This window comes from Mesoplodon bidens, assembly GCF_964165515.1.
Source record: "Mesoplodon bidens genome assembly, chromosome: 13".
In the NCBI taxonomy this organism is placed as follows: domain Eukaryota; kingdom Metazoa; phylum Chordata; class Mammalia; order Artiodactyla; family Ziphiidae; genus Mesoplodon; species Mesoplodon bidens.
The window spans coordinates 29,437,003-29,450,890 of record NC_138169.1 but is presented as its reverse complement, the minus strand read 5'-3'; the positions used below and the strand labels follow the sequence as shown (position 1 = coordinate 29,450,890).

Genomic DNA, 13,888 nt, shown 5'->3' with positions numbered 1-13,888 from the left:
TCAAGAGTGTGCAGAAGTGTTTGCACGTGTGTAAGATGAGCAGGAAACAGCGCCGCAAGGTGAAGAGAGCGGGAATTCAAGATCTCAAAGCTAGCATCCCACCCCTTTACCTGGCTCTCCGATCCTATTGACCACTGTCCAAGATCACAGCCACGGAGGTGTTTTAAGAGCTGCAATGGCAGCTCCGGGCGGCGGCGGCACCGCCACGGCCTCAGCGGCACTGCCACGGCCTCAGCGGCACTGTCCGCAGCTGCGCACCGGGCTCGGGTAGCAGTCTTTACGGTAACGGGAACTGAGACGAGGGGCGGTACTTACGGTAATGGGGGGAGTGGCCAGGCGGCGGTATTTACGGTAAGGGGGCCGGGCGGGGCTCTGGGCTGCCCGTCCGGCCCGAGGTCCGCGATGTCAGGTGATCTACTGCCGGGGCGGTCGCCGCCCCCTACACCAGCGGAAAACGCGGAATGGCCCTCGGGGGCAGTGAGGGGCCGGGGACCCGCCTCATCCGCGCCCCTCAGCCTGCAGGCTGCAGCGCCGCGCCGGGTCCGCGTGCAGCCCCCTCCCGTCCCTCGGCTGGGGCCCCGGCGTGAGCCCCGCGCCTCGCGTCCACATGGGGCTGTGCCACAGCCTCCGGCCGCTGCTCTTCGGGGACCCGGAGCCGCCCTTGGAGGGGGCGCGGTCCGGCCCAGACCAGACCCCGGACCCGGACCTGACCCGGGTCCCGACCCCGGTCCGGACCCCGGCGGGGGCAGGCGCGGCGCGGACCCCAGCGCAGAAAGAGAGGCGGCGGCGCGCGGACCAGCAGCGCGCGGAGGAACGCGAGGCCAGGCGGGTCAGCAGGAGCATCGACCGCCGGCTCCGCGAGCAGAAGCGCGACCTGCGGCGGACTCACCGGCTGCTGCTGCTCGGTGGGTACGGGGGGCGCGGGGAACCGGGCGCGAGGCGGGACGCACGGGACGGGAGGCGCGGGGGCGGAGCGCGGAGCCGGGCGCACGCTGGGCCGGGAACCGGGCTCGAGGCGTACGCGGGCCCCGCTGGTTCGGTCTCGGGTCTAGCGTGGTTCTTACCTGACAGCGTCCACTTGAGTGACTGGGCCGCGAACTCGCTGCCCGGTGACTCTGCTCTTTTCCACACCGTCTCATCCGGGCCCGTGGCTCACTTGTTACCGGTTAAGGAGCCTGCCCGGGAATTTCGTCCTCACTCGGTTCATCCCCAGGGCGTGCAGCCGCGGAGGGGCCTCGTGCACCTCACCTCCTCAGCGGCGGCCTTTGTTCTAAGGGCGCGAGTAAAAGCAAGTGCACGAGGCCTTTACATTGGTGGGTGTGGCTTGTCCCCTTTGGAGAAATAACTTCCAGAGCCCAGGGTACGGTCCTTCTGTCTCACTGAGTAGGTTCGAGCCTGGTGCCGTCATAATGTTTGCTCCTCCTTCAGAAACATTCGCTGTGCCACCTGCACACAAGAAAATGGGCACACCACCACCGGTGCTTGAAGGTACAGACCGCGTCGTTTGCTGGCATTTCTCAGCGAGCGGAACAGTCTTTCCCGTGAACAACTCGGGGACGTTCTCTGTGCTCTCAAAGCCTGGGTTCCTCATGCTACTTGTGGCTTTTAAAGTTTAGAAGGGAGCGTTTCCCTGGTGGCGCAGTGGTTGAGAGTCCGCCTGCCGATACAGGGGACACGGGTTCGTGCCCCGGTCCGGGAGGATCCCACATGCCGCGGAGCGGCTGGGCCTGTGAGCCATGGCTGCTGAGCCTGCGCGTTTGGAGCTTGCGCGTTCGGAGCCTGCGCGTCCGGAGCCTGTGCTCCGCAACGGGAGAGGCCACAGCAGTGAGAGGCCCACGTATCGCAAAAAAAATTCAAAAATAAAAAATAAAGTTTAGGGCGGAAAAAAAGCAAGACGTGGGCTTCTGACCCCAATTTTGTGACCTATAAGGCAGAATAATTGTTGAGTTCTGTGCCCTCCTGGGCACAAAGAAAGAACCCGGCCCACGAGGAAGATCCCTGCTTATAAATGAGTGAGACTTTTCCTTAAGATCTCGAGGACAACGAAGTCTTCGGTTTTGAAAGGGCTCACCATTGCAAGAATGAATAACTAAAACAACACAAACCTAGCTGCTGTATCCGGTGAAATATCTGAATTCTAACATAAAGGGACTTTTTTTGGAATAACAAAGAACAAAAAATATAGAAGTGATCAGGTTACCTGAAAAGGGAAGAGGACACATCAGAAGCAGAGTTATCTACAGTACTAACTTCTGGAGCAGGGCAGAACAATGTTTCCAGGGGGTCTGAAGATACAGAATGGTGATCCTAGAACCTGGTACCTCGTTAACCCACTGTGTGTGTGTGTGTGTGTGTGTGTGTGTGTGAGTGTGAGGGGAAAATAGATTTCCAAACATACAAGTGCTCAAAGTACATCCCCAACCACATATTCTTCTGGAAAGAAATCAGAAATTACTCCAGCCAAATTTCTTTTAATGCACCAAATTAAAATAACTCAAAAAGGAGAGAATTGTGGTCTCAAGAAATAAGAGAAAAACAAATAAGGTCTACAGTTCTGGCAATGTAATGTTGTTTTCATGTGATTGTGCAGCCGGACAGAAGTGTCTAAAAGGATATGTGAAGCAGAAGATGCTCAATATATAGAAAAAATTTTAAAGTTAACGATTCTGTGAAAGGGTCCTGGGAGGTGAGATCTAAAGACTTGAACGGTGAGCAGTTTCTTATAACATGTTGAGAGACTGTCCCTTTAAAGACACTGCCTCAGCCTTGTGTGTCAGCATCATATCTGACATGATGCATAGTCAGGTGACTCACACTTTGGGGGGAAAGTGTCGTGGATCTTCCCACCAGTGACAGCAAGAGTGCAACACAAACTGTCCTGTCAAGGTGACATTTAGTCCAGACTAGGTGTCGGTCTAACAGGGACAGTGCATCCTAGCTTCATCCCACTGTCACCTTGTGAGAATGCAGGCCCAGTGTTGCCGGGTCTTGAATTTCCAGAATAAGAGGGAAATGCTCATTTTCATCTGAAACCTCCTTATTTTTAACCATTGGCTCAAATTAATAAAACACAATCTATGTGCCTGCTGTGGCCCACAGGCCACCAAGTCTCACCTCCGTCGGATCTCTCCCAAGCTAAAGGGACATTTCCGCAGGCCGAGCACTGGGCTGTATGGGCAGTGGCCCCAGGTCAACACCAGCAAAACGCAGTTGACAAGACTGGGTGTGGGATCAAAATATATAATCTGACTGTACACACAGCAAGCGAAGCCAGGTTCCCCATCCTTCAAGTGAATCTGCAGCTGAGCTCATAGGGTCATGACACAGTCATGACAGTAGATGCCACTGACTGTTCTTCCGCCTCTTGTTGACTATGACGTAAATTCTTGTTCACTACATTCTGATTGGAAAAGTATTCATTTGATATTATCCTTTTTCCCAGATAATTATGCAAATTAAAAATGGCCAACCGTGGTTAAGATTCATGTTTTTTGCTTCCTTCTATTATTTCCTGTTGTTTTCCTGTGTGTTTGGTCTTTCTCTGCCAGGAATACATCTCTTGAGATGGAAGCAGTCTCTGTGGGACACTTGCTGCCTTTCTCTTGTACTTGGCTGCTGGTAGAAACCAGAACGCTGGCTTGACCTCTGTCTGTGTCTCTAAGAGGAAGTACTTGGTACAGTCACAGAAAACGGAATGTTCTCCACTGGGGGGTTTTGATCACTTTTTTCCAGATAAATGTCTCTTTTCTTGAGTCATGCAGTGGACTTGAGCTGCATGGATCCCCCAGGACGCCACGCTTTCAGTTTGCTGCCTTGTCCTGCCCCAGCCTCCTGTAGTCCCATGGCTTATAAACTCAGGAGAAATTCCAGATGCTCTGGCTGTGCCTTGGCTTTTCCAAACTCACATGCACAACATGTCCTTACAGCCCGGGGAGAAGATGCAGCCACAGTTTCTATATCACTCTATTGTATAAACTATCACCAGCATCCTGCAGACACAAAGCTCCCTGTTTCAAATCAGTGGAGCAAGACTCAGGAAGCAGATGTGGCCCAAGGGATGGTGCAGTGAGAACGAGCAGGTGGGGCCGTGGACCTCCAAGGCCAGTGTGGACGGACCCTGAACCTACACCTCTCCTTAGAAGGAAGCACAGCCCAGGAGGGTTTAAGTTGGAGTTAATCTGTCATTGATGTGGGGATGGCCTGTGTTCAAAAGGATGTTGGGCCGTGTTTCGGGCCAACCACCTGTGAGTTCAGCAGCTCCTGCCCAGGGGGGTCAGCAGAGAGGTATCTCCGTGGCCTAGTGCAAAGACAAGGGCACCAGCGCCATCACGCCCAGTCCGCTAGTGGGACGGAGCAGGGCCTGGAGGAAGGGAGGCCGCATGGAGGTCACCGAAAGATCAAAGTACACTCATAGAATAGATTTGTTTTTAAATGGGACCAGGGATTCTTTTTTTCCATTTTGAGGGGTTTGTCAGAAAACAGTGTATTAAGGTTGCACTTGGAGCAAATGCACAGCAAAACGCCCAGCATATTTTCCACCATCGAAACCCGGCACCTGCCCCACGCCAGCTGCATCCACAGTCTAGTCATGACGCCCCGTCAGCCTTCATGGTGTCCCCCTGGAAGGTGAGGTTGGGCCCTCTCATTTGGCTATTAGAGCTTTTCATGTACAAGGAAATTCCATGTGCTGGAAAGAAGCAGCAAAACCCAGGGGGAGATGGCCGTTTTCTGTCCGTCCTTCCCTCCTGGGCCAGGAAGGATGGTTATGTAATTCTCTCTCTCAAAAGCTCTAAAGTACCTGGTACTTTACTTTAGAATCATTTCTTAATTTAATGTAACAGCGTCCTGCACACCAGCTATCCATCGATCGGTGCTGTCTGGCCTGAAAGGCGGGCAGAGACGCAGCTGGTCTGATGCACTTCCCTGTGCCCTAATGGAGGATGTTTATTTAATACTCAGACCCACTTCCCCCTTTGGCGGGTGGTGTTTTCTTAGAAGAAACTGCTCCCATTTGGGCTTGGGCACAATAACGATTCTGGATGGGCAGGGAAGGCCTGGAGCATAATAACCACGGTTTAGACAAAAACATTCCAGTTCAGCCGGGAAAGGAAAGTATTCATATTCCTCTTCAGAAAAAAAAAAAATCTAGTTACTTGCTTTCCTCATCTGTGAAATGGGATCATAAACCACCTCGTAGGATTTCTTGGCCCAGCGGGGCCCCACCCATACTGGGAGAAAACATCCCCAGAGCATGCACCTGCAGAGCACTTGTTTCCAGAACAAAGAAAGGAATCCTACAGACTGACGTAAAAAGATGCCCGATTAAAACAGGCAAACAGGGAATTCCCCGGTGGTCCAGTGGTTAGGACTCCGAGCTCTCACTGCCAGGGGCCCGGGTTCGATCCCTGGTCAGGGAACTAAGATCCCACAAGCTACAAGATGTGGCCAAAAAACAAAAACGGGCAAATGACTTGGAGCTGACGGTACACAAAAGAAGATACGTGAAAAACCAGTACACTGCCTGCATGATTGGTCATCAAGGAAATGCAGATTAAAACCACAGACAGCAGTTCACTCCTACCAGGGTGGCCTACAGACCCACAGTTCCAGTGCTGACCAGGATATAAAACAGGGTCAGCAGACTTTCTCTATGAGGGGCAGGCCATGGGACCTAGTCAGCTCTGCTGCACCATGCAGGCAGCCGTAGACCACACATAAGCACACGAGTGGGGCTGTGCTCCAATAAGACTGTATTTATAAATGCTTACATCTGAATTTCATGTAATTTTTAAATTTTTAAATCATGAAATACTATTCCTTTGATTTTTTTTTCCCAACCACTTATGGAGTCTTTGCTCACAGACTATGCAAAAACAGGCTGCAAACCAAAGTTTGCTGAGCCCTGATCTAGATGCCAAAGCCTCACTCTCTGTTGGTGGCACAAGGACAATTGTACAGTCACTTCCCAGAATTACTGGGTAGTTTTCTATGACGTTAAACACACATCCTATGATCCAGCGATACCACTCCTAGGAATTTACAGCAGAAAAATGAAAATATGCATTTATTATAAGAAGTTATACAAAATGCTTCTATCGGCTTTATTCAAGATAGCAGAAAACTGGGAACAACTCAAATTGTCACTAACCAGAGAATGAATAAGCATACTGTGTATATTCATACAATGAAATACTCAACAATAAAAAAAGTACTGATTGATAACATAGCAACATGGATGGGATTTTTGAGTGTTATGTATACATGCAAAAGAGTATCTACTTATGATTCTGTTTATACTGAATTCTAGAAGAGGTCAAGCCAGTCGATGGTAATAGAAATCAGAACAGTAGTTTCAGGGGTCAGATTTCTGGAAAAAAGTCGTGAAGCACCTTTCTGGGGTCATGGAAATGTTCCCTATCTTGGGTGGGACAGTGATTACACAGGTGTAAACATGTGAGAACTTATCAAACTGTATGCTTAAGATCTATGCATTTCAATGTATTTAAATTTTACTTTTTTAAGATAAAGCCCTTAAAAATAGTGCCTAGCATATAGTAGAGGCTTAATAAATGTTTGCTGTTTTTAAAAGGATTTTTTAAAAGGATAGATCAAAACTCAAAAGAGGGACAATTCTAATTATAGAATGAGATAATAAATTATGGCTTTCTACACCAGGGGTCGCCAACCCCAGGCCCGTGGACCCATACCCATCCCAGCCTGTTACAAACCGAGCTGCCCAGCAGGAGGTGAGTGGTGGGCTAGCAAGCGAAGCTTCATCTGCCCATCGCTTTCACTACCGCCTGAACCATACCCCCCCCCTGCCACTATCCGCGGAAAAATTGTCTTTCATGAAACCGGTCCCTGGTCCCAAAAGGGTTGGGGACCGCTGTGCTACACCATACCGAAATTTAATATGTTTAATACAAAGATCCTTACTTACCATTTGTAGGATCTGTGTTCTAATGATCCCAAAGATTAAACGCCAGACGCTGAAGTGGGACCTTGGTATGTGAGTGAGGACAAGGGTGGTGTAGCTAATCTCTCTGCCATGTGGTCAGAGTGAAAGGGGGGGTGTGGTCAGGTTAACTGCTTCTCTAGCCATTTACTGAGCTCCGGGGTGATGCCAGGCGTCACGGGAACATCCACACTGGAAATCATTAAACTATAAACTGTTTTGTTACCGGGTCCCCTGCTGCCTTGCTACTTTTCTGTTCTGTTCTCCCCTATCTTCTCTCTAAAACAGGATCCCAAACTGAAGTTGTAAAGCTGAAACTCAAAGGCAGAAGGCTGATAGGAAGCCATTCACTGGGCCAACCGTGTAGGGAAATCATAGTCACTTGTTTTCATCCAGACTCTTTCTACTGTGATAGAATTCCAGCTCAAACAGCCTAAGTTAGAGGCAGAGGAGGCGTCAGCCAGGCTCTGTCTGTCCCGGGTCTTGGTTCTGTGTGTTCACCAGTGGCTCCAACTTCACAAAGTCTCAGGAGCCCAGAGGAAAGAGGCTCTGGTAACAGTTCTGGGTGGACAGCTCAAGTGAGAGCTTAACATTGTTTCTAACTGGTATCTGTTCTTGTCCCAAACCTCAAAGGTGCATTTTAAGATAAATGCATTTAATATTTTCTAAAATTATTTCTAAACTTAATTTCACCATTAATCTTTGAAAAAAGACATTGATTTCTTCATAATTTCTTCTGTTTCCTTACAGTGATGAAACGGACAGAAACATAGAGTTTTGCTATATCACTGTAAGAAAATGAAAATATTCCTGGATTCCTGTCTTAGACAGTGAGTTTCATGATGTATAATCCCAAGCACTATTGCAAGCTAAAGACTCTTAGGCATTTCGAAGGCAGGTTGTTTCCTTGGGAGCCCACAGGTAAGGGACAGTGATTTCTCCTCTCTTGGGAGAAACCATAGGCATCACTTAAAGTCCTGAGGTTTAAACACTGGTAGGGGTGGACCAGGGAGCAGATGAAATCTCAACAAGAAATGTCAGAACCACTAGTAGGGAAGAGATCTCAGGCATCAGAGTTTTGATTTGCTCTTTGGTCTTTGTACTGATAATTTGGTGTTTGGCAGCAAATACAATATTTAAGCCATATTTCTAAAATCCTGGAAATGACACCTAGGATGTGACGTTTGTGGGCTGGAAGGTTCACGTCCTCTAATGTGGAGAGATGGAGCATTTTCTCCTGAGACGTGAGAGAGAACGAGATTCCCCGCCTAACGTCAGGCTGTTCTTAGGCCCTTCAGGACCCGACCACGTGTCTGCCATCACGCGCGCATGTGTGTGTATGTCTCTGTGTGTATGTGTGTGTGTGTGTGTGTCTGTGGGTGTGTCTGAGTGTGCATGTCTGTGTGTGTGCGTGTGTCTCTGTGTGTATGTGTGTGTGTCTGTGTGTGTGATATATCACCGAGCACCGCCCCTTCAGGGCACGTCACACCGTCTGTCTCAGTCCCTCTGTCCCTGCCATTTCTGCCCCCCCCACTGGTCCCTCTGCCTGGAGAACGGGTCCCCTTTTCTTGCACCTGCGTGAACGCGTCTTAGCTTCACATCTTGCCTTGTTGTTACTCTCTCTGTTGAGAAGCCTTATTTGATGCCCATTTTTTCCTTCCCTGGGCAGCTATTTCCTTCACAAAACTTACCCCATTTTGAATTACATTTTCATTCATGTGTTTGCTTAGCGTTGACGCCAGTAACCTCTTGGGGCCAGAGACCTCATCCTTCGCGTTTCCTGCTGCGTCTCCAGTGTCCTGCACGTGCCTGGAGGCATGTTTTTCAGTAAAGGCGTGAATGTCAGGCTAAGGTCAGATGGTGACAGGCAAGTGTAAGCGCTGGCCCGGCAGGCGCCCTGTCCCCTCGTTCCCACCCCCGCTGCACCCCAGCAGGTGGGGACTGTAGGGTTGACCGAGGCTCTAGACCAAGACCACAGGGTCAAGTGGCAAACTTTTCTTTCTTCTTTTTTTAGGAGGTGACTTTTAGTATTTCTTAATCGAGATACTGTTGACAGAAAACATTATATTAGTTTCAGTTGTACAACGAAATGATTCAGTATTTGTCTATATTGTGAAATGATCACAATAAATGTAGTTAACATCTGTCCCCACACACAGTCACCCAAAACATTGTGTGTGATGAAGACTTTTACGATCTACTTTCTCAGCGACCTTCAAGGACACGGTACAGTATTGTGAACTGTAGTCATTGTGCTGTACACTCCATCCCCAGGACGTATTTATCTTACAACTGGGAGTTCGTACCCTTTGTCCCCCTCCCCCCGTTTCTCGTGGCCCACTCCCCTCTACACACACATGGACCCACCCCACCAAAGCATCTATGCCGCCTGCTCGCTGGCTCCTTGGCTCCCCTTGGTCCTCTGCCCCTGGAATCCCCTCCCCCATTTTCAAAGGTCATCTCAGGTGTTACCTCCTCTTCCAAGCCTTTCCTGATCCCCTGTGTTGGAAGTGTCCGCTCATTTTATATGTAACTCCCTTAGAATACCTTTCCTTCTGCAGTGGACATTCATACGTTTACCTGAAATCCATGATCAGACTGTATCCTATGGGAGTCACGTCCACTTTGGTTTATCTATTAATCCTCCATGCCACCTGGCAGAACCTGGCATAAAATAAATGGGAAATTATCGTTGACAAAACAGAAATGAGAACGCGGAAATCCCGCCGTGCATTTTAATTCCAACCCAGAAAGATTGCCATCTGTTCTTTTCTTAATTGAAATATAATTCACATACCATGAAATTCACCCTTTTAAAAACCGTACAACTCAGCAGGTTTTTAGCGTATTCACAAGATTGTGAAACCATCACCATTACCTCATTCCAGAACATTTTCATCTTTCCAAAAAGAAGCCCCCTGCCGCTTAGCACTCACCCCTCCCCCTGCCACCCCTGACCACCACTGATCCACTTTCTCTCTTTATGGAAGTGTCTGTTCTGGACGTTTTGCGTAAAAAGTCACACAATATGTAGTCTTCTGTGTCTGGCTTCTTTCACTTAACAGGATGTTTTCACCCATATAACATGGACCAGCACTTCATTCCTTTTTATGGCCAAATAAAGTCCACCGTATGGATCTGCCACCTGTTACTTATTATCTATTCTTTCAGTTGGTAGATATAATAGCTAAAATGTGTGTTTCCACTTTTTAGCTATTATGACTAATGCTGCCGTGACTGTTCGTGTACAGGTTATTGTCTGGACATATGTTCTCATTTCTCTTGGGTGCATATCTGGGAGTGGAATGGCTTGGTCATATGGTAACTCTCTGTTTAACTTTCTGATGAACTACCAGACTGTTTTCCAAAGCAGCTGAATCACTTTACATTTTCACTAGCAACATGTGAGGGTTCCAGTTTTTCCACATTCTCATCAACACCTGTTATTGTCCATCTCTTTTTTTATTACAGCCATCTTAGTGGGCTTGGAATGGTATACACTGTGCTCTGGATTTGCATTTCCCTAATGACTAGTGTTGCACATCTTTGGATGTGCTGATTGGCCATTTGTACATATCCCTTTGAGAAATGTCTGCTCAAATACTTTGTTCCTTTTGTAATTGGGTTATTTGTCTTTCTGTTGTTGCGTTGTAGTAGTTTCTTAAATATTCTGTCTGCTGGATCCTTTTGTTCTTAACCACATGTAACTCTGCACCTTATGCCCTAACCTGCAGAATATCTGTTCAATAGTGAATAATGTCAAGTTTTGCCTCTATTTTTATAATTTTAATTGCCTTGTACAATTGCCTTGCAATATCCAGAGTCTTAATTCCAAGTTTCTAGATATGGACCTTACCAACATTTACATATTTATGGAGGGGTGGGTATGTGGAATTTTCTAAGATGTCAATATACTTTGAAACACTGTTTTATCAACGTAAATGTGAAATCAACAGAACCCGATAGTTTATGATGAACAGGATGATTTAACAGCAGTAACACAGAAATACAGGGACATGGCGGGGGGATGGAAAACAGCGGCCTTAGGAAGAGGGGAGGGAAGGAAGGGATGGGTAGGGGAGGTTGTGTATTTTGAAATAGGCGCGTTGTGAGTTTTGACTAACTGACACGTGAGAAATTACAAACAGAAAAGGAGAAAAGAAGCCGGGAAGGAAGCGAAGGTGGGGCCGGGCTGTGGGGACCCAGGGCCTCTCGAGGCGAGGCAGGTGCGCGCGGCCGGTCGTTCCTGCGGCGGTCGCCAGGTGGCGCTGCGGCGCGGGAAGTCCGATGGATGGGCAGCAGCTGCTCCCGGACCGCGGTCCGCACTGGCCGCCGGGCGGGCAGCGGGGAAACCGGCTTGTACTGAGCTCCCAGGTGTGAGTGGTCGTGCTGGGCGAGAGGTGAAGGCGAAGGATGCCCTGCCAGTGTCAGAGCGGCCCCTGGAGGGGGGACCCCACCGACAGGGCCCTTACCTGCTCACACCTGCACACACCTGCAAGCGGCAGCATCCCCCAGTGGCGGTTAAAGCGGCACCTCCTTTGTGTGGACGCTTTTCTCTCCTGGGAATAATTGTTCTGTGTGCCCGTGTGATGCTGTACATCCCCGGACAGGTCATGCATCTGTCCATTCTGCACGACTGTTCCCGCCATCTCTATCCCAGGGAGGGCACCCCGCCTCCTGACAACCACCGGTTCTAGTTTTGTCCGGCCTGTAATCAATTCTCCACGTAAAACTTGCCCCATCCCTGCCCTGCTTCTGACAACTTTGACTTCCGGCCGTCCTGGGGATAAAGAAGCATCCCTAACAGAACCCACAGCCGGACAGCGTGAGTCGTGACTCCTTGGGGCAACACCGGCCATGCCATCAGCACTGCATAAATACTCGGGGAGACCGATGATAAACTCCGCACAAACAAAATCCAGCTCGCCAGCAGGTAGGAAGGAAAGGAACCAAGAAATGAGTGAGAGGGTTTCTCGCTTCTCCATGACTGATGTTATGTTCCCTTCTCCCCCCCCGCTTTATTTATCTCTTAGTTGTTGGCATGGACACATGGTATTTCTATGTTTTTTTCAGTGGCTTAGAAGTCACTCCTGTACTTAAATACCTTGGTGCTGAAATCATCCCAGATTTGGCCAAATGGGAGCCCCTTCTGTCTGGTCTTGTGTTCTCGGGAGGTGCCCCCAGCATTTGAAAGCACTTTCCTACTTTCTGGCATAACAGTGCTCCAGATTTATCTGTGGCTCCCCTGCCCCCACCCCGGAATCTGCCGTTTCTCTGAGGAGGCCTGGCTCCTCTGGGTTGTGGGTGATACTGAAGACCAAGGCCTGGGCACTAGGTGCGCTCACCGCCACTGGCGTGTCTAATGCCTGGGTCTTTTCAGCAGACAGAACGAGGGAATAGATGCATGTGGCACATGCACAGGCGTACAGTGTACACAGACACGTATGTGCACATAATCACGGACACATACATACATACTCTAGACATCACGAACTCATTCCGATCACTACAATTCCAGTCCATCCCATGGGCGTGCCTTGCGTTTCGCCATTCCGTGTTTGTCCGTCCTCTTTCTCTCTGAAAATCCTGGTTCTCAGTAACCACCTCAATGCACCTGTCCACCTGCCCCGTCCTGTCATTCACGCACCTAAGGATTTGCACTCAGAGTCTCCCTTTTGAACCTCAGTCTTGAATTTATCTGTCGTCTAAATTCATCAAACGGTTCCTACTTAATGAGCAAATAAACCACGAACGGGAAATACAGATGATCCCTAGGCTCTGTCTCCCTTGTTCACAGCCCACGAGCTTCAGAAAGAGCCCGTGCAACCTTCCTGGGAAAGGCCCATAGTTCCCACCTATGATGGAGCAAGTTCATGTTCTGTTTAATTTCATATACAGGTTGACATTCTATTACAAGGGAAACTGTTGCTTTAGACTCTGTAACTGAGCCAAATTCTAAAAGAAACCAGTTGCTAAGGCAACTGAGTGAAGAGTTAATTAATTCATCAGTCATTATATGCAGATTTAATCTGCCTGTGTTAGCAAGGAGGTGGGCTTGTTTGATTTCTCATTTTGGAAGAGAAAACGGTGCGATTTTTTCCCCACCCGTCAGAGTTCCTTCTGGAAAGGGCTCAGGCTTTGGGATCAGACAGAGCTCCACCCCCATCAGGCCCCTGTGGAACCTTCGGACCAACAGCCTTCTCTACAAAGTGTGGATAATCTTGTAGCTGTTGCAGTGATCTGATAAGATGAGCCACTAGAAATAGAACACCTTTCAGTGTCTTTTTAAAAATAAGACGAAGGGGCTTCCCTGGTGGCGCAGTGGTTGAGAGTCCGCCTGCCAATGCAGGGGACACAGGTTCGTGCCCTGGTCCGGGAAGATCCCACATGCCGCGGAGCGGCTGCGCCTGTGAGCCATGGCCGCTGAGCCTGCGCGTCCGGAGCCTGTGCTCCGCAACGGGAGAGGCCACAACAGTGAGAGGCCCGCGTACCGCAAAAGAAAAAAAAGAAAAAAAAAAAAAGAAGACGAAGGGTGACTTACAAAGGTTAACACAACATCGGTCTAAGGAAGGAAGTGACATTTTTCTTCACTTGTATAATTGACTACACACCCCTATGTGCTCCCACTGTAATCTCTACAGAATCCCGAGGACTTGATTGCACGTCTGCCCCTCTCTCCTAGCCAATTAAACTGCTTGCGATCAGGGACAAGGTCGAGTTCGTCCTTGTAATCTCAAGGCTACGTGTGTGTAGGATTCAAAAAATGCTCTTCGGTGAGTGAATGATGGAAACTCACCGCTTTACAGGCGCCCCTGGAGCCTCCTTCTGACTCCAGGGTCTGCATCGCCACCTGCTGGTCAGAACTATAACTGCAGTAGATGTTTGTAGAGGAATTGAACTCACGTGGCTGTAATCGGAAGCCTCAAAACGAAT

General features: G+C 49.1%; 1 protein-coding gene across 1 annotated transcript in view; it reads left to right on the top strand.

Annotated features, from left to right (window-relative positions):
* The first annotated feature begins 405 nt into the window (after nucleotides 1-405).
* The window catches only part of GNAL (G protein subunit alpha L), an 84,000-nt gene continuing 70,517 nt past the window's right edge, over nucleotides 406-13,888 (top strand). Inside the window, exon 1 of the mRNA XM_081252313.1 lies at nucleotides 406-905. Coding sequence (XP_081108439.1) covers nucleotides 608-905 — 298 coding nt within the window. The 5' untranslated portion in view covers nucleotides 406-607. The remainder of the gene's footprint in view (nucleotides 906-13,888) is intronic.